The sequence below is a fragment of the Saccostrea echinata genome, unplaced genomic scaffold (assembly GCF_033153115.1).
Source record: "Saccostrea echinata isolate AGI-Se365-2 ecotype Australia unplaced genomic scaffold, CSIRO_AGI_Sech_v1 ptg000005l, whole genome shotgun sequence".
Taxonomy (NCBI): domain Eukaryota; kingdom Metazoa; phylum Mollusca; class Bivalvia; order Ostreida; family Ostreidae; genus Saccostrea; species Saccostrea echinata.
The window spans coordinates 10141639-10167415 of record NW_026889754.1 but is presented as its reverse complement, the minus strand read 5'-3'; the positions used below and the strand labels follow the sequence as shown (position 1 = coordinate 10167415).

Below are 25777 nucleotides of genomic sequence, written 5' to 3'. Positions count from 1 at the left end.
AATTATAAAGGTTAAGAGACTTGGTATGCAATTAAAAATAAGAATCCATTAGTTAATCTGATAATCAACAGGTGTTGACTTGACCAGCTTTATTCCTTCTGCTGGCCATGAATGATGCATCTGAGAATGGCCAAATGTTATAAAACATGTAATGTATAATGTGGTATGAAAATGACAATAGCCAAAGGACTTTTGGAGGAATCACCTACAGCTTGTTTGTTTTGTTTGTTTTTATGTACTACAAAGATATAAACTTGGTGAATTAATCCTTATCTTTAAACAATGCACATTTAAATAAGTTTACTGTATGTACAAGGACATTGACCTTAGCTCTTTATATACAATCTTTAAGCTTCACTATATACAGCTATGATATTCAAGAACTGTCTTTATCTTTTATGTCAGATCTTCCTTTCCTCCCGATGTTTTTTTTCTTGTCCTCTCTCTTCCCCTTTGACATGATAACCTAAAACACAAACATGCCCAAAAAACAGAACTGTTTGGAAATATTAAAAATTAAATTAAAAGTAATATGTAATCTTGCAAAATATTTTTTACAATGACTGCAAAATACATCAGGTGGCCAATTCACTAAAATAAGATAATCTGATAAATATATCTATCAATTTTTTTTTCTTTCAAATTTTGAAATATTCCAGATACATGTAAACATCATGTCAGTAAGACTGAAGAAGAAGTGGTATAAAGATTATAGTACATAAGAAATTGATAATTATTAATTGCAAAAATAGTCAATAACATTTAATTGCTAGTAAAACAAAAAAATGATCTGAAAGAACACAGAATAGTATCTTATAATCGTCTAATTCCTTGTGTACCATTTCAAGACGATGGCGGTTGATCTCTACTAAAACCTCTTCAGATTTTCTTTGTTTGCCCTCCAACTGTGGCAATAGCCAAATGGCTCCTTCCAGAGCATAGTCATTTAGTGAATGCTCATCATCTTTGACTACCTGTAGATATTGTAAGTAGGATATCCACCATCTAAACTGTCCTTCATCTGACATGTTATATACTGGTGTTTCTGAATGTTGTTTCTGTTTGGTGAGTCTGTCTGCTTGGAAATTGCTTGGCAGAAGAATACGAGGTTCATCGAGTGAAATGCCATTAAATATTCCTTCTTCTCCAGTTGTTTTCCATGTCCTATTGCTGTTGGTCCTGTACTGCATTGTGATTTTTTGGGTCTCATTTCTACTGAATTTAAAAAGAAGTGGTTGAGAATGATGCTTGATTTCACGTAAATGTGGTTGCAGCCATGATTTTATATCAAAAAGGCCTCTTGATTGTTTGGCCCCATTTAAGATATTTAAGAGTTTTGGCATAGTCTCGGTTTCACATCTTCTCAGTCGCATGGCTAAATGTGAAAATGCTGCATTAATATCTTCATGGGTGTGTCCAACATGGTGGAAGGACAAATGCACCTGAAAATTAACTTAATATTAACGATTGATTGATTATTATTGTTTAACGCCAAATATTAACGAAGGATACCATTTAAACTTGTTCTCAAAGTAGCATCAAAATGAATTAAGAATAGTATTCTGTATTTTGTCTCATTAATTTATGCATGTTGTGCACGTACCTCATGAAATATTGATAGTCTAACCAACAATTCACAAAACCCTAGCACAAATCTGTTTTTATTTTCTCTTGCACAATTATCGGCTTGGATGTACAGCCTCTGTGGCAGGTATCCATCCTGAAAATAGACATATTTTACATTGAACTTATTTAGAATCATTTAAGTTTTCCAAGATAAATAAAATCACATCAAGCTCATAATTAATTAAACATCTTTCTAAATGCTGTCTAAAGCATCAAATCATATATCTTGCCTTTGAAATGGAATTGTGGATTGTCTTTAAAATAACATTCATCACCAAGTTCGAGTCATGACAGTATTCGTTGATGTCAACATAAACATCGAATGTTCCCATCCCGTGGTTTAGTATTCCTTGTACATGGGTTTTCAGAAAGCTGTTTGGGTCTATTCCCTAAGAAAATGTGAAATTTCAAAAGCCAAGGAAAGTCAATGGCATACGTTTTGCATGAATAACATAGATTATTCTAACCAATTAATAATGAAGCATTTTGTATTTTGTTCTAAAACTTAATAATAGATGGAGGCAAATAAATGAAAAGCTTTTTCTAGAGAAGTAGTATCTTAAATCCAAAGTTAATGTTACTTGTCAGTTTGCTGGACTTTTTTTTCCTTCCCCTCTTTTTAAAATGTTTTTGCTATTACCTTCATAAATCTTCCAGTGAAATGTGGCAAATTTGTCTTACCTGGAATATATACAGAACAAAAGTGTCAATTGATCAATTTTCATTTTTAAGCATACAAATAAAGAAATTCAATTTGGAATATGGAATATGGGACCACAACTTTAATGTATTGGAAAATGGATCAGGAATTTTAATACCCAAGTACAGAGGAGGACAGACCGGGGCACTTCCAAGTCAAAATCCAGGCCAAAAGATACAAAATGTTGGTACCCAAAGAAAGGTCTTGGTCTCGAGGAATATACCTGTGAAATTTTAAAGCCCTAGCTGCAACTGTTCAAAAGTAATGGCGAAGGTTAAAGCTTTTTAAAAGTAAAATGTCAAGGTCAAAGTTGTTGGTATCCAAAGAAAGGTCTTGTCACAAGGATCACATATGTGAAGTATGAAAACCGTAGCACCAACCATTTAAAAGTTATGGCCAAGGTTAAAGTTTTTCAAAAGTAGGTCAAACTCCTATGTCAAGGTCAAAGTGGTTGGTATCCAAAGAAAGGTCTTGTCACAAGAATTACATATGTGAAGTGTGAAAGCCCTAGCTCCAACCATTCAAAAGTTACGGCCATGGTTAAAGTTTTTCAAAAGAAGATCAAACTCCTACTGTATGTCAAGGTCAAAAGGTCAAAGTGGTTGGTATCCAAAGGAAGGTCTTGTCACAAGATTACCTAAGTGAAGTATGAAAGCCTTAGTTCCAACCGTTCAAAAGTGATGGCTAAGGTTAATTTTTTTCAAAAGTAGGTCAAACTCCTAGGTCAAGGTCAAAGGGGATGATATCCAGAGGAAGGTCTTGTCACAAGGAATACACATGTGAAGTTTGAAACCCCAAGCACCAACTGTTCAAAAGTTATGGCCAACGTCAAAGTCTCATAAAATTTTGCAAAAGTGGGGGAAACTCCAAGGTCTAAAGGTCAAATATGGTGGTACCCAAAGAAAGGTCTTGTCACAAGGAATACACATGTGAAAAATGAAAGTCATAGCTCCAACCAATCAAAAGATATGGGCGAGGTTAAAGTTGACAACAGACAAACGGACAAACAGACAGGACAAAAACAATATACCCCCGGGATCTTTCGATCCGGGGGCATAATATTTCTCGTATTTTTTTTCTTTTTTTCTTCTTGCATGTTTTTACGTGACGTTTAAAGTTATCTTTGAGATTAATTTTCTTCCAAAAAAACTGCACTCTAACGATACATTGTCTACATGTAATTTCATGTGACGCCTTGTAAATACGTTACAGAATTTCTTGCCGCACTTAGTGCAAGTGTATTCCATGACAAGAAGTGAAAGATTAACCTGTTCTTGTCCTATGTATTCAATTTCTTATGACTTTGTTTAACTAACACTTTGAATTATGTTATTATTATTAATATTTACAATACATTTCATAATAAAACATCCTTGTTTGGGTAATACAGTTCCCGGATACGTCTTTCTCCAATTATTTAAAAATTAGATAGGAACGGGAGAGTTTACATTGCCTTACATAAAAAAAACATAACATCCTTGTTTGTTTAATACAATCTTTCTCCGATTGCTAATGAATATACTACTGTAAGAATTCTTTCTTTTTCAGTCCTTCCAGTCTCAATAAAATGCAATTGTGGAAAAACTCTCAAACATTCTCTGTCAACTAGACAAAATGAGAGAAAATGAAGCCAAGGACAATTCTTCGTAAATTATAACATTGTAAATTTGTTTGTTTATTTGTTGTTTAATGTCCCTCTTGAGAATTTTTCACTCATATGGAGACGCCACCACTTGCCGGTGGAGAGCTGCAAATTTTGTCCTATACTCGGCACTTACGGCAATTGAGCAGTGAGGGGTCTTTTTTCGGGCCAGCACCTACTGCGACACGGGAGCTCGGTTTATACGGTCTCATCCGAAGGACTGGTCTCCACGTCCCACAGTGGGATTCGGACCCGCGACGTAAGGATCAACTCCTTACTTCGCGACTCTAGAGTACACGCTATAACTACTGCGCCACGCGGGCGACAACATTGTAAATAGAGAAAATGTTAAATAGAGATAACAAAAAAGTTCCTATGTAGATTTAGTTCTTTTAATTTCACCAATAATTTACACAATCACAATAAAGGTTACAAGACAATTCAGATTTTAATCATTACAAAAATATCTGAGGAAAAAGTTTGATAATTTCGTTTACAGTTTTTTTTCTTCTCCAGAAAATAAATAATTTAACAAATAATGCTTAATGTATTAATAAAGATATGTGGTGGTCAGGAGAGGAAAAACTAACTTTCAAAAGATATGATTATTTAACAAAACAGTGACAAAATTTCAGTTTTCAAAGAAAAGATGACAAATTTTCAAAGAAAAGTGATGATGAAATTTGTAGTAATCAAGAATAGTTCGTGTATCAAGAAATGCAGTCCATTTCAAAATATAAATAATCAAAGGGCAAGTCTATTGGGAGGTCTTCTAAGCCTGGTTGAACGGCGCAGCTGCTGCCTGGGCTGAGGGATCGGTGGAGGTGTGGGTGGACGAGGAGGTTGTCCGACTGGGTGGTCATCATGAATCCACATAGTTTGTCCAAAAAGTAGAGTACTGCAAAAGATTAATCGTTTTTAAATTCCCTCATTACCACAGCATAAAACTCCGTAAGGGATTGGGAATCGATGTCAATTCTAGGTTGTTGACACTTTCTCCGAATGGCGCACGTAACGACATAGAACGACAAAACTAACAGAAGAATTGTCACGCCAATGCTAACATTTATCCACGGTTTGTCTAAATATACGAAAAAAAAAAAATTAAAAAAGCTTTAGAAGCTAGTTATTTGTGGAGGGGAAACTTTAGAAGCGAAGCTAGTTAATTTTGAGGGGAAAAACTGTAAGCAATTTTTTAACTTCAGTAATATAAAATACTTACTGAATGTGATTGCGACTAGTTCAACCGTCCTTGTAATGCTCTGGGAGGATTCGGTGAAGGTGTCTGCAGTCCAGGTGCTCTGATGTTTGTTCTAAAAAATAAGGTTGCTTGAATTAATTCTAATTCTTAAAAAAATGAATTAATTTTAATTCTTAAAAAAAAAATTACAATTAGTCTATTTACCTGACATGTCTGTCCATTCATCTGAATAGTCGTCCAAGAGTTCCTTAGAATTCCCTCGCATTTCACATTTGAGTGGCGGACAATGAATCTCTGGAGATGCTGAAATTTTAGCAAATTGACATCCCCTCTCAATCTACTGATGATGGCGACTGTTGTAGCCTAAAAGTTCCCCTCTTCAAACTCCATGAAGTCCCCACACCGAACTGTCCCTCCGTGCGCCAGCAATACAAGAATTAACACTAGAATCGTCTTTCTGATTTCAACACGTTCCAAAGATGAAAGTCGAAAATCTCTGCTCATCCCTTTTATAATAAATGATAACCCATTCAAATAAGGGGTGGAATAGATTATTGTTGGATATAAAAAATTACGATATTATCATTATTATCTTTGATTTTAATTAATTAAATTTTGGTGACAGCAGTTTTCATACTATATACATCAAATATAGAACTTTTATCTAATTAAATAACCAAAACCTTTAAAAGGAATACTTAACACCCCTTATTATTAAAATGGAACTTCTCCCTGACCACTGGAAGTGTCTATGTAGGTGTAGTGGTGAAAGAGTTTGAAAAGTTCAAATTGTAGACAAAAAGAAATACAACTGATTTACCAATGCGTTAATTATTAAGAATAATGAAAATAATAGATATGTAATTTAAATATATTTTAATTTAATAGAGATAAAAAGGCCTTGTTTCGTAAAATTCAATGCTGTCGCCTCTTTCTAAAAGTAGAATAACCCTGGCGCTAGCGCCTCCTTTGATGCTAGCCGAAAACTGTCCCTCTTCTAGCGGACCAGCCGCGTCTGGGTGTTATGTCATGTGTATATTTGTCTGTCTGGTAGGTTTGATGGGGGTAGTTATACACAGTACATTTTAAGGAGATTAGAACTGAAGATTACAACTAAATTTTCATAATTATATTATCTTTTATTTATTCATTAATAGTAAATGATGACATTTTTTAAACTGACATTGTTTTATTTTACTTATCATAATTAGTATCATTATCTGGTTGTCGAGCATTTACGTCGGTCACCCTTCAAACTGGACTTGTCCAAATAAAACCTTAGTGCGTAATTCTACGTTATAAACATTGGATGATATACACATTTAGAGAGAATGCTATAAGAACCCCCCCCCCTCCCCCTTTTCCCATTCATGAAGATACACTAGTTGTTTGCCAAAAAAAAGTAAATCAAACCTATTTTAAGATACTACCAATTAACGGAGAAGTAAATTAAATTATTATATTTTAAAATCATAGTAAAATAGAGTAATAGTTTTTTGCTTATCTTTACTGATCAAGTTACCCTCCCCCCTCCCCAACCATCTCACTTTTATGAGAAAGACATCATCTGAAAGAAAGGGAAAAAATTATTTTTAAAAAAAAGTCTATTTTAAACATATAATATTATTCATAATTAATCAGTATAAGAATTTAACTGTTGCAATGCCGCTTCGACTGAGCGGGCACATGCTGTCCAGCAGCAAACGAAAACATTGCATACAGTATACTAATTGTTTGCAGGTATAACATATACAACTGCAGAGTTTTGTTTCACAACACATTCTGCAGGTAAACGAAGAGAGCGGGAATCGCATATATATATATCCCCACTTCATACTTCCTTTTCTACTGGTTCTTTGGGGATCCATAATAATACGTTCTTATTAATGTGTTGTTAGGTGTATAATGGTAGGTTTTTGTTTGTTTTGTTTTTTTTTTATATATAAAAAGCGTTTTTGAATATGTAATTTTAGTTTGTTATTACTTCAGTTATTTTTAAAACCAACGCTAATTCAAATGTAACCAGATTTGGTTTTAGCTTCGGTCTTAGGTACCACTCACGGCACCAATGTAACCGGATTTGATCGTATGAAAGTACTTCTTAACTCATTAAATAACACACATTTTCTTTATCAATAATAGTACTTCGCGTTTTATTCCAAGTTCTTACTAACCAATAAACCTGTGTATTTCAATTAGTCACGTAAGTGACTTACCAAACCAAGAATTTTAATAACAAGCGTTTGCAAATTAACAAGTATTTATTATGGCAACAATTATATTTTATTAACAGCACAAAATATTTACATTTATATATTTACAACAAAAACTAATGTACTAACGACCTATCCTATTATTAAATGGGCCTCAATAAAAATAGTGCCTACCTAACAGATGTAAAGTATCCAGAACCCGTCCTATACCAATGCTAAGTCCGAAGAGAAGTGACCCACCCCTGCACGAAAAATCTACTATGCCTAACTTAACCGGTTTACCAAAAATAGAAATAAGGAACTGGAAATTAACAAAAGTGGACGTGTAAATGAAGGAAACAAAATGGCAACTTGAACGAGACAGAGACGGAGACCGGGATCCACCCCTCTTATCAGAAAAAGTGAGCTGGCACGAACCTTTGAGAAGGTTCCAAACCAACTGATCTATAAATGAAATAGTGGACTCTAAATACACCGCGGACTGGAGGTATGTGTCTCTTATCCAATGAAAAACTGTATTCTATGTATAACTCAGACAAGGACGTTTCCCAAATCATACTGTAAAACTAGAAAGTTTCAGAATGTGAAATAAAGATTTTAACCAATCAAAAATTTTGTTGCTGTTAACTCTGAACTGAAACTACAATGTGTTTGACAGAAAAGCGGGAGATCAGAAAGAAATCATGGTAAATATTAGTAAAAATCAATACTTAAACTTTTCCATCGATTATTAATGCAAATTTTAATAACAGTTATAAAAGCTATAATTTTATTAAATCCAATCCTATCACACAAATACTACACGGGTCATCATTTTGAGATGTAAAGACATCCTTCAACGTTGACTAAGACAACAGTTTTATTGAGGTACATATGTGTGATAGTATGGGAAATAAGGGGGTACCATTTATTTTTTTTTATGTATAACACTTTAGCGATGTTGCAGTACAGTCGGATTGTTGTCGACGATTCTTAGTACGACTTAATTTTTGTATTCGAGAGTCGGGCGCCAATAAACATAGCACTGGTTCTCTGCCCTTGATTCCAGTCGCTGCCGCTAGGAATTACAGGTTACAGACTACTAATTTTACCCCTATTTCATTGACCACGCAAGTAGTGCCGGTTTAAAAATAGAGCTTTTTTCTTAAAAATTCTTTGGGATGTATATGGGGTGGAATGGGGTTATTTTTGGGCATAGATGGAAAGGAGAGGGTCTGAAAAAAATTATAAAATTGATAATAATGGGAAATTTTGCTTTTAAGCGCGTAGTAGGAAGGGTGTAAAGAGGCCCATGTTTAGCCTTTCCTCGAAGGAAAAGTGAAATAAGCAGGGTAGGGGTTATTTGCGATGCCATAGCAGGACTTGCAGACTATGAATTTTCCCGAGAGCCTGAAAAATTTTTGGACTTGAATTGTTGTTACTCTATGCCAAGTTTCAGGTAAGTTGAGCCGGTGTGATTTTTTAAATTAATTTTTACATTGTAAAGGAATGTATAGCAAAATAATTGGTAGTCTGTGTCCTATCAGGTCAAAGGTCAAAACTCACGTTAATCAATTTATTGGCACTTTTTGGATAATTTATAACTAATTATGCAAATTGTTGACAAATTTAATGAAAAAAATTGTATTTTGGAGAAGTTGGATTGATTTAAAAAATTGAAAAGGGGAGGGGGCACCTGCTCGTGTTTGTCAAAGGGTATGATGTAATGTGTGCAATTAATGTGTGTCAAGAATTTATGCAATATGAATTTTGATTCTATATTTAATGTTGTAGCTGACATAGAGCACATTCCTCACCTATCCAGTTATTTTAAATTTCAAATGGAGTACAAAAAACACAGGTATGTTCTAACATTTTATTGTTCTTTTACACTGCTCTTAGTATTAGAGAAATGCATTATTCCCTAAAACTTTAGTCACTTGGTGTATATGTAATTATAGTTGATACAATTATTTATTAATTATGAATGTGAATTGAAGTTAAAAGTGCTTTAAAAGTTGAGTATTTTTTTTCAGTGGCTCATTTTCAGTTGATGTGGTGGCATTGTATGCAGTGGCCTGAATAGGAGACTTCTTTTATTTTTAAAAATTCAGGCCAGTTGTCAGTCAGAAGTGAACAAATTTCTACCAGTAGCAGAGACAAATGAGTATTCAGAAAACATGAAACAGCCGTCAACAACATTACTCTACAGTAGCCTTAACTAAATGTATAAATCAACTGTCTCTTAAGTTTGTACCAATTTCTTTTTGTAATGTATTCATCTATCACCATCATCTGTCGCCAAACTGGTTTACAGTCTCTAAAACTTTCTCCTTTTCTTTCAGCTTTTGGAATTACACATTTGCTGTCTGATTGCTGGCACTGATCTGTGATTGTCCAAGACAGGGGAGGTTAGTAAGGTGCTCAACATTTCATGTGGAATGTTTAGTCCTACTGACTTCTTCTAATCTTGAGGTGTCTTGGACATCATTGTCTGTGGTCGCATATCAGACAAAATCATCTTTTTTGGACAAGGACAGGTGTGTTTTCAAGAGTTTAGATGTACACTGTGCAAAAATAGTGATCCACCTAGCAGGCAGAATTCATGTGCATTTTAATATAACCATCTCTACAACCCCCCCCCCCCACCCTTTGTTCTTAGTAGTCAACTTCCAAGTAACTTCAGGAGTGATTATATGTGACATAGACATGGTATGTATTTCTCTGTGTTGAACCATTGAGAGTATATGAAATGCTTTTTAATTATTTTCTGTTATTTTGTACCTTTCTATTGCAGAGTTACCTCCCCTTTTTCTACAGCAAAGTGAAAAATGTATGTAGGTAAAATGCATGTTTAAATTCCTTTTCTTGTAAAATCAGAGTTATAAAAACCAAAATTTTATAAAATTTATGTTATTAATTGTCTAATCATGCTTATTATTACATGAAATACGCATTAAAGAAGTCTAAATATGACCAGGGATAATCCAATTAGAGTAGTAAGTACCACTTCCTGACAGAGGCTGAATGAACCAGGTTGGATAATCTGCTTATAACAAAGGTATTAATCTTTTTTCCCTAACTTTTATACTGATTTGTTAAAGCTTATATATTGTAGAATTTTTTTAATATAAGTTTTACTAAAATTAGAATTTGCTAAATATTTTTATTTTTAAAATTTCCAAGAATTTTTTGCTTTTTGAAGGTATTTTTTTGAAAAATTGTTTAAAATATTTATTTATGTTATAGGTAAAGTTTGCTTCTTGAATTTTGTATAGGACATATTTATCTAGTATACCAAAATATAAAGAAAGAAAATAATTGTAACATATGTGAGTTGTTAGCATTTCAAATTTGAGAACTGTGTGTCTTATGCTCATTTCATCCTCTGATTTAAGGTGTTCCAGCACATCAATTAAAGGGCCATAACTCTGCTTTGGAATCATCAATTTCAATGAAACATCATCAGCTACTTTGTATAAACAAAAGACACCGGCATGTCAGATTTCAGCAAAATCAGACAAGGTTTGTGTCCTTATTAGGTTACAGACTACTAATTTTACCCCTATTTCATTGACCACGCAAGTAGTGCCGGTTTAAAAATAGAGCTTTTTTCTTAAAAATTCTTTGGGATGTATATGGGGTGGAATGGGGTTATTTTTGGGCATAGATGGAAAGGAGAGGGTCTGAAAAAAATTATAAAATTGATAATAATGGGAAATTTTGCTTTTAAGCGCGTAGTAGGAAGGGTGTAAAGAGGCCCATGTTTAGCCTTTCCTCGAAGGAAAAGTGAAATAAGCAGGGTAGGGGTTATTTGCGATGCCATAGCAGGACTTGCAGACTATGAATTTTCCCGAGAGCCTGAAAAATTTTTGGACTTGAATTGTTGTTACTCTATGCCAAGTTTCAGGTAAGTTGAGCCGGTGTGATTTTTTAAATTAATTTTTACATTGTAAAGGAATGTATAGCAAAATAATTGGTAGTCTGTGTCCTATCAGGTCAAAGGTCAAAACTCACGTTAATCAATTTATTGGCACTTTTTGGATAATTTATAACTAATTATGCAAATTGTTGACAAATTTAATGAAAAAAATTGTATTTTGGAGAAGTTGGATTGATTTAAAAAATTGAAAATGGGGAGGGGGCACCTGCTCGTGTTTGTCAAAGGGTATGATGTAATGTGTGCAATTAATGTGTGTCAAGAATTTATGCAATATGAATTTTGATTCTATATTTAATGTTGTAGCTGACATAGAGCACATTCCTCACCTATCCAGTTATTTTAAATTTCAAATGGAGTACAAAAAACACAGGTATGTTCTAACATTTTATTGTTCTTTTACACTGCTCTCAGTATTAGAGAAATGCATTATTCCCTAAAACTTTAGTCACTTGGTGTATATGTAATTATAGTTGATACAATTATTTATTAATTATGAATGTGAATTGAAGTTAAAAGTGCTTTAAAAGTTGAGTATTTTTTTTCAGTGGCTCATTTTCAGTTGATGTGGTGGCATTGTATGCAGTGGCCTGAATAGGAGACTTCTTTTATTTTTAAAAATTCAGGCCAGTTGTCAGTCAGAAGTGAACAAATTTCTACCAGTAGCAGAGACAAATGAGTATTCAGAAAACATGAAACAGCCGTCAACAACATTACTCTACAGTAGCCTTAACTAAATGTATAAATCAACTGTCTCTTAAGTTTGTACCAATTTCTTTTTGTAATGTATTCATCTATCACCATCATCTGTCGCCAAACTGGTTTACAGTCTCTAAAACTTTCTCCTTTTCTTTCAGCTTTTGGAATTACACATTTGCTGTCTGATTGCTGGCACTGATCTGTGATTGTCCAAGACAGGGGAGGTTAGTAAGGTGCTCAACATTTCATGTGGAATGTTTAGTCCTACTGACTTCTTCTAATCTTGAGGTGTCTTGGACATCATTGTCTGTGGTCGCATATCAGACAAAATCATCTTTTTTGGACAAGGACAGGTGTGTTTTCAAGAATTTAGATGTACACTGTGCAAAAATAGTGATCCACCTAGCAGGCAGAATTCATGTGCATTTTAATATAACCATCTCTACAACCCCCCCCCCCCCCCACCCTTTGTTCTTAGTAGTCAACTTCCAAGTAACTTCAGGAGTGATTATATGTGACATAGACATGGTATGTATTTCTCTGTGTTGAACCATTGAGAGTATATGAAATGCTTTTTAATTATTTTCTGTTATTTTGTACCTTTCTATTGCAGAGTTACCTCCCCTTTTTCTACAGCAAAGTGAAAAATGTATGTAGGTAAAATGCATGTTTAAATTCCTTTTCTTGTAAAATCAGAGTTATAAAAACCAAAATTTTATAAAATTTATGTTATTAATTGTCTAATCATGCTTATTATTACATGAAATACCCATTAAAGAAGTCTAAATATGACCAGGGATAATCCAATTAGAGTAGTAAGTACCACTTCCTGACAGAGGCTGAATGAACCAGGTTGGATAATCTGCTTATAACAAAGGTATTAATCTTTTTTCCCTAACTTTTATACTGATTTGTTAAAGCTTATATATTGTAGAATTTTTTTAATATAAGTTTTACTAAAATTAGAATTTGCTAAATATTTTTATTTTTAAAATTTCCAAGAATTTTTTGCTTTTTGAAGGTATTTTTTTGAAAAATTGTTTAAAATATTTATTTATGTTATAGGTAAAGTTTGCTTCTTGAATTTTGTATAGGACATATTTATCTAGTATACCAAAATATAAAGAAAGAAAATAATTGTAACATATGTGAGTTGTTAGCATTTCAAATTTGAGAACTGTGTGTCTTATGCTCATTTCATCCTCTGATTTAAGGTGTTCCAGCACATCAATTAAAGGGCCATAACTCTGCTTTGGAATCATCAATTTCAATGAAACATCATCAGCTACTTTGTATAAACAAAAGACACCGGCATGTCAGATTTCAGCAAAATCAGACAAGGTTTGTGTCCTTATTAGGTTACAGACTACTAATTTTACCCCTATTTCATTGACCACGCAAGTAGTGCCGGTTTAAAAATAGAGCTTTTTTCTTAAAAATTCTTTGGGATGTATATGGGGTGGAATGGGGTTATTTTTGGGCATAGATGGAAAGGAGAGGGTCTGAAAAAAATTATAAAATTGATAATAATGGGAAATTTTGCTTTTAAGCGCGTAGTAGGAAGGGTGTAAAGAGGCCCATGTTTAGCCTTTCCTCGAAGGAAAAGTGAAATAAGCAGGGTAGGGGTTATTTGCGATGCCATAGCAGGACTTGCAGACTATGAATTTTCCCGAGAGCCTGAAAAATTTTTGGACTTGAATTGTTGTTACTCTATGCCAAGTTTCAGGTAAGTTGAGCCGGTGTGATTTTTTAAATTAATTTTTACATTGTAAAGGAATGTATAGCAAAATAATTGGTAGTCTGTGTCCTATCAGGTCAAAGGTCAAAACTCACGTTAATCAATTTATTGGCACTTTTTGGATAATTTATAACTAATTATGCAAATTGTTGACAAATTTAATGAAAAAAATTGTATTTTGGAGAAGTTGGATTGATTTAAAAAATTGAAAAGGGGAGGGGGCACCTGCTCGTGTTTGTCAAAGGGTATGATGTAATGTGTGCAATTAATGTGTGTCAAGAATTTATGCAATATGAATTTTGATTCTATATTTAATGTTGTAGCTGACATAGAGCACATTCCTCACCTATCCAGTTATTTTAAATTTCAAATGGAGTACAAAAAACACAGGTATGTTCTAACATTTTATTGTTCTTTTACACTGCTCTTAGTATTAGAGAAATGCATTATTCCCTAAAACTTTAGTCACTTGGTGTATATGTAATTATAGTTGATACAATTATTTATTAATTATGAATGTGAATTGAAGTTAAAAGTGCTTTAAAAGTTGAGTATTTTTTTTCAGTGGCTCATTTTCAGTTGATGTGGTGGCATTGTATGCAGTGGCCTGAATAGGAGACTTCTTTTATTTTTAAAAATTCAGGCCAGTTGTCAGTCAGAAGTGAACAAATTTCTACCAGTAGCAGAGACAAATGAGTATTCAGAAAACATGAAACAGCCGTCAACAACATTACTCTACAGTAGCCTTAACTAAATGTATAAATCAACTGTCTCTTAAGTTTGTACCAATTTCTTTTTGTAATGTATTCATCTATCACCATCATCTGTCGCCAAACTGGTTTACAGTCTCTAAAACTTTCTCCTTTTCTTTCAGCTTTTGGAATTACACATTTGCTGTCTGATTGCTGGCACTGATCTGTGATTGTCCAAGACAGGGGAGGTTAGTAAGGTGCTCAACATTTCATGTGGAATGTTTAGTCCTACTGACTTCTTCTAATCTTGAGGTGTCTTGGACATCATTGTCTGTGGTCGCATATCAGACAAAATCATCTTTTTTGGACAAGGACAGGTGTGTTTTCAAGAGTTTAGATGTACACTGTGCAAAAATAGTGATCCACCTAGCAGGCAGAATTCATGTGCATTTTAATATAACCATCTCTACAACCCCCCCCCCCCCCCCCCCCACCCTTTGTTCTTAGTAGTCAACTTCCAAGTAACTTCAGGAGTGATTATATGTGACATAGACATGGTATGTATTTCTCTGTGTTGAACCATTGAGAGTATATGAAATGCTTTTTAATTATTTTCTGTTATTTTGTACCTTTCTATTGCAGAGTTACCTCCCCTTTTTCTACAGCAAAGTGAAAAATGTATGTAGGTAAAATGCATGTTTAAATTCCTTTTCTTGTAAAATCAGAGTTATAAAAACCAAAATTTTATAAAATTTATGTTATTAATTGTCTAATCATGCTTATTATTACATGAAATACCCATTAAAGAAGTCTAAATATGACCAGGGATAATCCAATTAGAGTAGTAAGTACCACTTCCTGACAGAGGCTGAATGAACCAGGTTGGATAATCTGCTTATAACAAAGGTATTAATCTTTTTTCCCTAACTTTTATACTGATTTGTTAAAGCTTATATATTGTAGAATTTTTTTAATATAAGTTTTACTAAAATTAGAATTTGCTAAATATTTTTATTTTTAAAATTTCCAAGAATTTTTTGCTTTTTGAAGGTATTTTTTTGAAAAATTGTTTAAAATATTTATTTATGTTATAGGTAAAGTTTGCTTCTTGAATTTTGTATAGGACATATTTATCTAGTATACCAAAATATAAAGAAAGAAAATAATTGTAACATATGTGAGTTGTTAGCATTTCAAATTTGAGAACTGTGTGTCTTATGCTCATTTCATCCTCTGATTTAAGGTGTTCCAGCACATCAATTAAAGGGCCATAACTCTGCTTTGGAATCATCAATTTCAATGAAACATCATCAGCTACTTTGTATAAACAAAAGACACCGGCATGTCAGATTTCAGCAAAATCAGACAAGGTTTGTGTCCTTATTAGGTTACAGACTACTAATTTTACCCCTATTTCATTGACCACGCAAGTAGTGCCGGTTTAAAAATAGAGCTTTTTTCTTAAAAATTCTTTGGGATGTATATGGGGTGGAATGGGGTTATTTTTGGGCATAGATGGAAAGGAGAGGGTCTGAAAAAAATTATAAAATTGATAATAATGGGAAATTTTGCTTTTAAGCGCGTAGTAGGAAGGGTGTAAAGAGGCCCATGTTTAGCCTTTCCTCGAAGGAAAAGTGAAATAAGCAGGGTAGGGGTTATTTGCGATGCCATAGCAGGACTTGCAGACTATGAATTTTCCCGAGAGCCTGAAAAATTTTTGGACTTGAATTGTTGTTACTCTATGCCAAGTTTCAGGTAAGTTGAGCCGGTGTGATTTTTTAAATTAATTTTTACATTGTAAAGGAATGTATAGCAAAATAATTGGTAGTCTGTGTCCTATCAGGTCAAAGGTCAAAACTCACGTTAATCAATTTATTGGCACTTTTTGGATAATTTATAACTAATTATGCAAATTGTTGACAAATTTAATGAAAAAAATTGTATTTTGGAGAAGTTGGATTGATTTAAAAAATTGAAAATGGGGAGGGGGCACCTGCTCGTGTTTGTCAAAGGGTATGATGTAATGTGTGCAATTAATGTGTGTCAAGAATTTATGCAATATGAATTTTGATTCTATATTTAATGTTGTAGCTGACATAGAGCACATTCCTCACCTATCCAGTTATTTTAAATTTCAAATGGAGTACAAAAAACACAGGTATGTTCTAACATTTTATTGTTCTTTTACACTGCTCTCAGTATTAGAGAAATGCATTATTCCCTAAAACTTTAGTCACTTGGTGTATATGTAATTATAGTTGATACAATTATTTATTAATTATGAATGTGAATTGAAGTTAAAAGTGCTTTAAAAGTTGAGTATTTTTTTTCAGTGGCTCATTTTCAGTTGATGTGGTGGCATTGTATGCAGTGGCCTGAATAGGAGACTTCTTTTATTTTTAAAAATTCAGGCCAGTTGTCAGTCAGAAGTGAACAAATTTCTACCAGTAGCAGAGACAAATGAGTATTCAGAAAACATGAAACAGCCGTCAACAACATTACTCTACAGTAGCCTTAACTAAATGTATAAATCAACTGTCTCTTAAGTTTGTACCAATTTCTTTTTGTAATGTATTCATCTATCACCATCATCTGTCGCCAAACTGGTTTACAGTCTCTAAAACTTTCTCCTTTTCTTTCAGCTTTTGGAATTACACATTTGCTGTCTGATTGCTGGCACTGATCTGTGATTGTCCAAGACAGGGGAGGTTAGTAAGGTGCTCAACATTTCATGTGGAATGTTTAGTCCTACTGACTTCTTCTAATCTTGAGGTGTCTTGGACATCATTGTCTGTGGTCGCATATCAGACAAAATCATCTTTTTTGGACAAGGACAGGTGTGTTTTCAAGAATTTAGATGTACACTGTGCAAAAATAGTGATCCACCTAGCAGGCAGAATTCATGTGCATTTTAATATAACCATCTCTACAACCCCCCCCCCCACCCTTTGTTCTTAGTAGTCAACTTCCAAGTAACTTCAGGAGTGATTATATGTGACATAGACATGGTATGTATTTCTCTGTGTTGAACCATTGAGAGTATATGAAATGCTTTTTAATTATTTTCTGTTATTTTGTACCTTTCTATTGCAGAGTTACCTCCCCTTTTTCTACAGCAAAGTGAAAAATGTATGTAGGTAAAATGCATGTTTGAATTCCTTTTCTTGTAAAATCAGAGTTATAAAAACCAAAATTTTATAAAATTTATGTTATTAATTGTCTAATCATGCTTATTATTACATGAAATACCCATTAAAGAAGTCTAAATATGACCAGGGATAATCCAATTAGAGTAGTAAGTACCACTTCCTGACAGAGGCTGAATGAACCAGGTTGGATAATCTGCTTATAACAAAGGTATTAATCTTTTTTCCCTAACTTTTATACTGATTTGTTAAAGCTTATATATTGTAGAATTTTTTTAATATAAGTTTTACTAAAATTAGAATTTGCTAAATATTTTTATTTTTAAAATTTCCAAGAATTTTTTGCTTTTTGAAGGTATTTTTTTGAAAAATTGTTTAAAATATTTATTTATGTTATAGGTAAAGTTTGCTTCTTGAATTTTGTATAGGACATATTTATCTAGTATACCAAAATATAAAGAAAGAAAATAATTGTAACATATGTGAGTTGTTAGCATTTCAAATTTGAGAACTGTGTGTCTTATGCTCATTTCATCCTCTGATTTAAGGTGTTCCAGCACATCAATTAAAGGGCCATAACTCTGCTTTGGAATCATCAATTTCAATGAAACATCATCAGCTACTTTGTATAAACAAAAGACACCGGCATGTCAGATTTCAGCAAAATCAGACAAGGTTTGTGTCCTTATTAGGTTACAGACTACTAATTTTACCCCTATTTCATTGACCACGCAAGTAGTGCCGGTTTAAAAATAGAGCTTTTTTCTTAAAAATTCTTTGGGATGTATATGGGGTGGAATGGGGTTATTTTTGGGCATAGATGGAAAGGAGAGGGTCTGAAAAAAATTATAAAATTGATAATAATGGGAAATTTTGCTTTTAAGCGCGTAGTAGGAAGGGTGTAAAGAGGCCCATGTTTAGCCTTTCCTCGAAGGAAAAGTGAAATAAGCAGGGTAGGGGTTATTTGCGATGCCATAGCAGGACTTGCAGACTATGAATTTTCCCGAGAGCCTGAAAAATTTTTGGACTTGAATTGTTGTTACTCTATGCCAAGTTTCAGGTAAGTTGAGCCGGTGTGATTTTTTAAATTAATTTTTACATTGTAAAGGAATGTATAGCAAAATAATTGGTAGTCTGTGTCCTATCAGGTCAAAGGTCAAAACTCACGTTAATCAATTTATTGGCACTTTTTGGATAATTTATAACTAATTATGCAAATTGTTGACAAATTTAATGAAAAAAATTGTATTTTGGAGAAGTTGGATTGATTTAAAAAATTGAAAATGGGGAGGGGGCACCTGCTCGTGTTTGTCAAAGGGTATGATGTAATGTGTGCAATTAATGTGTGTCAAGAATTTATGCAATATGAATTTTGATTCTATATTTAATGTTGTAGCTGACATAGAGCACATTCCTCACCTATCCAGTTATTTTAAATTTCAAATGGAGTACAAAAAACACAGGTATGTTCTAACATTTTATTGTTCTTTTACACTGCTCTCAGTATTAGAGAAATGCATTATTCCCTAAAACTTTAGTCACTTGGTGTATATGTAATTATAGTTGATACAATTATTTATTAATTATGAATGTGAATTGAAGTTAAAAGTGCTTTAAAAGTTGAGTATTTTTTTTCAGTGGCTCATTTTCAGTTGATGTGGTGGCATTGTATGCAGTGGCCTGAATAGGAGACTTCTTTTATTTTTAAAAATGTACACTGTGCAAAAATAGTGATCCACCTAGCAGGCAGAATTCATGTGCATTTTAATATAACCATCTCTACAACAACCCCCCACCCTTTGTTCTTAGTAGTCAACTTCCAAGTAACTTCAGGAGTGATTATATGTGACATAGACATGGTATGTATTTCTCTGTGTTGAACCATTGAGAGTATATGAAATGCTTTTTAATTATTTTCTGTTATTTTGTACCTTTCTATTGCAGAGTTACCTCCCCTTTTTCTACAGCAAAGTGAAAAATGTATGTAGGTAAAATGCATGTTTGAATTCCTTTTCTTGTAAAATCAGAGTTATAAAAACCAAAATTTTATAAAATTTATGTTATTAATTGTCTAATCATGCTTATTATTACATGAAATACCCATTAAAGAAGTCTAAATATGACCAGGGATAATCCAATTAGAGTAGTAAGTACCACTTCCTGACAGAGGCTGAATGAACCAGGTTGGATAATCTGCTTATAACAAAGGTATTAATCTTTTTTCCCTAACTTTTATACTGATTTGTTAAAGCTTATATATTGTAGAATTTTTTTAATATAAGTTTTACTAAAATTAGAATTTGCTAAATATTTTTATTTTTAAAATTTCCAAGAATTTTTTGCTTTTTGAAGGTATTTTTTTGAAAAATTGTTTAAAATATTTATTTATGTTATAGGTAAAGTTTGCTTCTTGAATTTTGTATAGGACATATTTATCTAGTATACCAAAATATAAAGAAAGAAAATAATTGTAACATATGTGAGTTGTTAGCATTTCAAATTTGAGAACTGTGTGTCTTATGCTCATTTCATCCTCTGATTTAAGGTGTTCCAGCACATCAATTAAAGGGCCATAACTCTGCTTTGGAATCATCAATTTCAATGAAACATCATCAGCTACTTTGTATAAACAAAAGACACCGGCATGTCAGATTTCAGCAAAATCAGACAAGGTTTGTGTCCTTATCAGGTCAAAGGTCAAAACTCACGTTAATCAATTTATTGGCACTTTTTGGATAATTTATAACTAATTATGCAAATTGTTGACAAATTTAATGAAAAAAATTGTATTTTGGAGAAGTTGGATTGATTTAAAAAATTGAAAATGGGGAGGGGGCACCTGCTCGTGTTTGTCAAAGGGTATGATGTAATGTGTGCAATTAATGTGTGTCAAGAATTTATGCAATATGAATTTTGATTCTATATTTAATGTTGTAGCTGACATAGAGCACATTCCTCACCTATCCAGTTATTTTAAATTTCAAATGGAGTACAAAAAACACAGGTATGTTCTAACATTTTATTGTTCTTTTACACTGCTCTCAGTATTAGAGAAATGCATTATTCCCTAAAACTTTAGTCACTTGGTGTATATGTAATTATAGTTGATACAATTATTTATTAATTATGAATGTGAATTGAAGTTAAAAGTGCTTTAAAAGTTGAGTATTTTTTTTCAGTGGCTCATTTTCAGTTGATGTGGTGGCATTGTATGCAGTGGCCTGAATAGGAGACTTCTTTTATTTTTAAAAATTCAGGCCAGTTGTCAGTCAGAAGTGAACAAATTTCTACCAGTAGCAGAGACAAATGAGTATTCAGAAAACATGAAACAGCCGTCAACAACATTACTCTACAGTAGCCTTAACTAAATGTATAAATCAACTGTCTCTTAAGTTTGTACCAATTTCTTTTTGTAATGTATTCATCTATCACCATCATCTGTCGCCAAACTGGTTTACAGTCTCTAAAACTTTCTCCTTTTCTTTCAGCTTTTGGAATTACACATTTGCTGTCTGATTGCTGGCACTGATCTGTGATTGTCCAAGACAGGGGAGGTTAGTAAGGTGCTCAACATTTCATGTGGAATGTTTAGTCCTACTGACTTCTTCTAATCTTGAGGTGTCTTGGACATCATTGTCTGTGGTCGCATATCAGACAAAATCATCTTTTTTGGACAAGGACAGGTGTGTTTTCAAGAATTTAGATGTACACTGTGCAAAAATAGTGATCCACCTAGCAGGCAGAATTCATGTGCATTTTAATATAACCATCTCTACAACAACCCCCCCCCCCCACCCTTTGTTCTTAGTAGTCAACTTCCAAGTAACTTCAGGAGTGATTATATGTGACATAGACATGGTATGTATTTCTCTGTGTTGAACCATTGAGAGTATATGAAATGCTTTTTAATTATTTTCTGTTATTTTGTACCTTTCTATTGCAGAGTTACCTCCCCTTTTTCTACAGCAAAGTGAAAAATGTATGTAGGTAAAATGCATGTTTGAATTCCTTTTCTTGTAAAATCAGAGTTATAAAAACCAAAATTTTATAAAATTTATGTTATTAATTGTCTAATCATGCTTATTATTACATGAAATACCCATTAAAGAAGTCTAAATATGACCAGGGATAATCCAATTAGAGTAGTAAGTACCACTTCCTGACAGAGGCTGAATGAACCAGGTTGGATAATCTGCTTATAACAAAGGTATTAATCTTTTTTCCCTAACTTTTATACTGATTTGTTAAAGCTTATATATTGTAGAATTTTTTTAATATAAGTTTTACTAAAATTAGAATTTGCTAAATATTTTTATTTTTAAAATTTCCAAGAATTTTTTGCTTTTTGAAGGTATTTTTTTGAAAAATTGTTTAAAATATTTATTTATGTTATAGGTAAAGTTTGCTTCTTGAATTTTGTATAGGACATATTTATCTAGTATACCAAAATATAAAGAAAGAAAATAATTGTAACATATGTGAGTTGTTAGCATTTCAAATTTGAGAACTGTGTGTCTTATGCTCATTTCATCCTCTGATTTAAGGTGTTCCAGCACATCAATTAAAGGGCCATAACTCTGCTTTGGAATCATCAATTTCAATGAAACATCATCAGCTACTTTGTATAAACAAAAGACACCGGCATGTCAGATTTCAGCAAAATCAGACAAGGTTTGTGTCCTTATTAGGTTACAGACTACTAATTTTACCCCTATTTCATTGATCACGCAAGTAGTGCCGGTTTAAAAATAGAGCTTTTTTCTTAAAAATTCTTTGGGATGTATATGGGGTGGAATGGGGTTATTTTTGGGCATAGATGGAAAGGAGAGGGTCTGAAAAAAATTATAAAATTGATAATAATGGGAAATTTTGCTTTTAAGCGCGTAGTAGGAAGGGTGTAAAGAGGCCCATGTTTAGCCTTTCCTCGAAGGAAAAGTGAAATAAGCAGGGTAGGGGTTATTTGCGATGCCATAGCAGGACTTGCAGACTATGAATTTTCCCGAGAGCCTGAAAAATTTTTGGACTTGAATTGTTGTTACTCTATGCCAAGTTTCAGGTAAGTTGAGCCGGTGTGATTTTTTAAATTAATTTTTACATTGTAAAGGAATGTATAGCAAAATAATTGGTAGTCTGTGTCCTATCAGGTCAAAGGTCAAAACTCACGTTAATCAATTTATTGGCACTTTTTGGATAATTTATAACTAATTATGCAAATTGTTGACAAATTTAATGAAAAAAATTGTATTTTGGAGAAGTTGGATTGATTTAAAAAATTGAAAATGGGGAGGGGGCACCTGCTCGTGTTTGTCAAAGGGTATGATGTAATGTGTGCAATTAATGTGTGTCAAGAATTTATGCAATATGAATTTTGATTCTATATTTAATGTTGTAGCTGACATAGAGCACATTCCTCACCTATCCAGTTATTTTAAATTTCAAATGGAGTACAAAAAACACAGGTATGTTCTAACATTTTATTGTTCTTTTACACTGCTCTCAGTATTAGAGAAATGCATTATTCCCTAAAACTTTAGTCACTTGGTGTATATGTAATTATAGTTGATACAATTATTTATTAATTATGAATGTGAATTGAAGTTAAAAGTGCTTTAAAAGTTGAGTATTTTTTTTCAGTGGCTCATTTTCAGTTGATGTGGTGGCATTGTATGCAGTGGCCTGAATAGGAGACTTCTTTTATTTTTAAAAATTCAGGCCAGTTGTCAGTCAGAAGTGAACAAATTTCTACCAGTAGCAGAGACAAATGAGTATTCAGAAAACATGAAACAGCCGTCAACAACATTACTCTACAGTAGCCTTAACTAAATGTATAAATCAACTGTCTCTTAAGTTTGTACCAATTTCTTTTTGTAATGTATTCATCTATCACCATCATCTGTCGCCAAACTGGTTTACAGTCTCTAAAACTTTCTCCTTTTCTTTCAGCTTTTGGAATTACACATTTGCTGTCTGATTGCTGGCACTGATCTGTGATTGTCCAAGACAGGGGAGGTTAGTAAGGTGCTCAACATTTCATGTGGAATGTTTAGTCCTACTGACTTCTTCTAATCTTGAGGTGTCTTGGACATCATTGTCTGTGGTCGCATATCAGACAAAATCATCTTTTTTGGACAAGGACAGGTGTGTTTTCAAGAATTTAGATGTACACTGTGCAAAAATAGTGATCCACCTAGCAGGCAGAATTCATGTGCATTTTAATATAACCATCTCTACAACCCCCCCCCCCCCACCCTTTGTTCTTAGTAGTCAACTTCCAAGTAACTTCAGGAGTGATTATATGTGACATAGACATGGTATGTATTTCTCTGTGTTGAACCATTGAGAGTATATGAAATGCTTTTTAATTATTTTCTGTTATTTTGTACCTTTCTATTGCAGAGTTACCTCCCCTTTTTCTACAGCAAAGTGAAAAATGTATGTAGGTAAAATGCATGTTTGAATTCCTTTTCTTGTAAAATCAGAGTTATAAAAACCAAAATTTTATAAAATTTATGTTATTAATTGTCTAATCATGCTTATTATTACATGAAATACCCATTAAAGAAGTCTAAATATGACCAGGGATAATCCAATTAGAGTAGTAAGTACCACTTCCTGACAGAGGCTGAATGAACCAGGTTGGATAATCTGCTTATAACAAAGGTATTAATCTTTTTTCCCTAACTTTTATACTGATTTGTTAAAGCTTATATATTGTAGAATTTTTTTAATATAAGTTTTACTAAAATTAGAATTTGCTAAATATTTTTATTTTTAAAATTTCCAAGAATTTTTTGCTTTTTGAAGGTATTTTTTTGAAAAATTGTTTAAAATATTTATTTATGTTATAGGTAAAGTTTGCTTCTTGAATTTTGTATAGGACATATTTATCTAGTATACCAAAATATAAAGAAAGAAAATAATTGTAACATATGTGAGTTGTTAGCATTTCAAATTTGAGAACTGTGTGTCTTATGCTCATTTCATCCTCTGATTTAAGGTGTTCCAGCACATCAATTAAAGGGCCATAACTCTGCTTTGGAATCATCAATTTCAATGAAACATCATCAGCTACTTTGTATAAACAAAAGACACCGGCATGTCAGATTTCAGCAAAATCAGACAAGGTTTGTGTCCTTATCAGGTCAAAGGTCAAAACTCACGTTAATCAATTTATTGGCACTTTTTGGATAATTTATAACTAATTATGCAAATTGTTGACAAATTTAATGAAAAAAGTTGTATTTTGGAGAAGTTGGATTGATTTAAAAAATTGAAAATGGGGAGGGGGCACCTGCTCGTGTTTGTCAAAGGGTATGATGTAATGTGTGCAATTAATGTGTGTCAAGAATTTATGCAATATGAATTTTGATTCTATATTTAATGTTGTAGCTGACATAGAGCACATTCCTCACCTATCCAGTTATTTTAAATTTCAAATGGAGTACAAAAAACACAGGTATGTTCTAACATTTTATTGTTCTTTTACACTGCTCTCAGTATTAGAGAAATGCATTATTCCCTAAAACTTTAGTCACTTGGTGTATATGTAATTATAGTTGATACAATTATTTATTAATTATGAATGTGAATTGAAGTTAAAAGTGCTTTAAAAGTTGAGTATTTTTTTTCAGTGGCTCATTTTCAGTTGATGTGGTGGCATTGTATGCAGTGGCCTGAATAGGAGACTTCTTTTATTTTTAAAAATTCAGGCCAGTTGTCAGTCAGAAGTGAACAAATTTCTACCAGTAGCAGAGACAAATGAGTATTCAGAAAACATGAAACAGCCGTCAACAACATTACTCTACAGTAGCCTTAACTAAATGTATAAATCAACTGTCTCTTAAGTTTGTACCAATTTCTTTTTGTAATGTATTCATCTATCACCATCATCTGTCGCCAAACTGGTTTACAGTCTCTAAAACTTTCTCCTTTTCTTTCAGCTTTTGGAATTACACATTTGCTGTCTGATTGCTGGCACTGATCTGTGATTGTCCAAGACAGGGGAGGTTAGTAAGGTGCTCAACATTTCATGTGGAATGTTTAGTCCTACTGACTTCTTCTAATCTTGAGGTGTCTTGGACATCATTGTCTGTGGTCGCATATCAGACAAAATCATCTTTTTTGGACAAGGACAGGTGTGTTTTCAAGAATTTAGATGTACACTGTGCAAAAATAGTGATCCACCTAGCAGGCAGAATTCA

The 25777-nt window shown here is 33.0% G+C and overlaps 1 protein-coding gene across 1 annotated transcript in view; it reads right to left on the bottom strand.

Moving 5' to 3' along the window:
* Window positions 1-376: 376 nt before the first annotated feature.
* LOC133179637 (uncharacterized) overlaps window positions 377-25777 on the bottom strand; it is a 38000-nt gene continuing 12599 nt past the window's right edge. Inside the window, exons 2-6 of the mRNA XM_061314342.1 lie at window positions 2267-2307; window positions 1857-2015; window positions 1604-1720; window positions 801-1442; window positions 377-466 (exon numbers count right to left, since the gene is read on the bottom strand). Coding sequence (XP_061170326.1) covers window positions 377-466; window positions 801-1442; window positions 1604-1720; window positions 1857-2015; window positions 2267-2307 — 1049 coding nt within the window. The remainder of the gene's footprint in view (window positions 467-800; window positions 1443-1603; window positions 1721-1856; window positions 2016-2266; window positions 2308-25777) is intronic.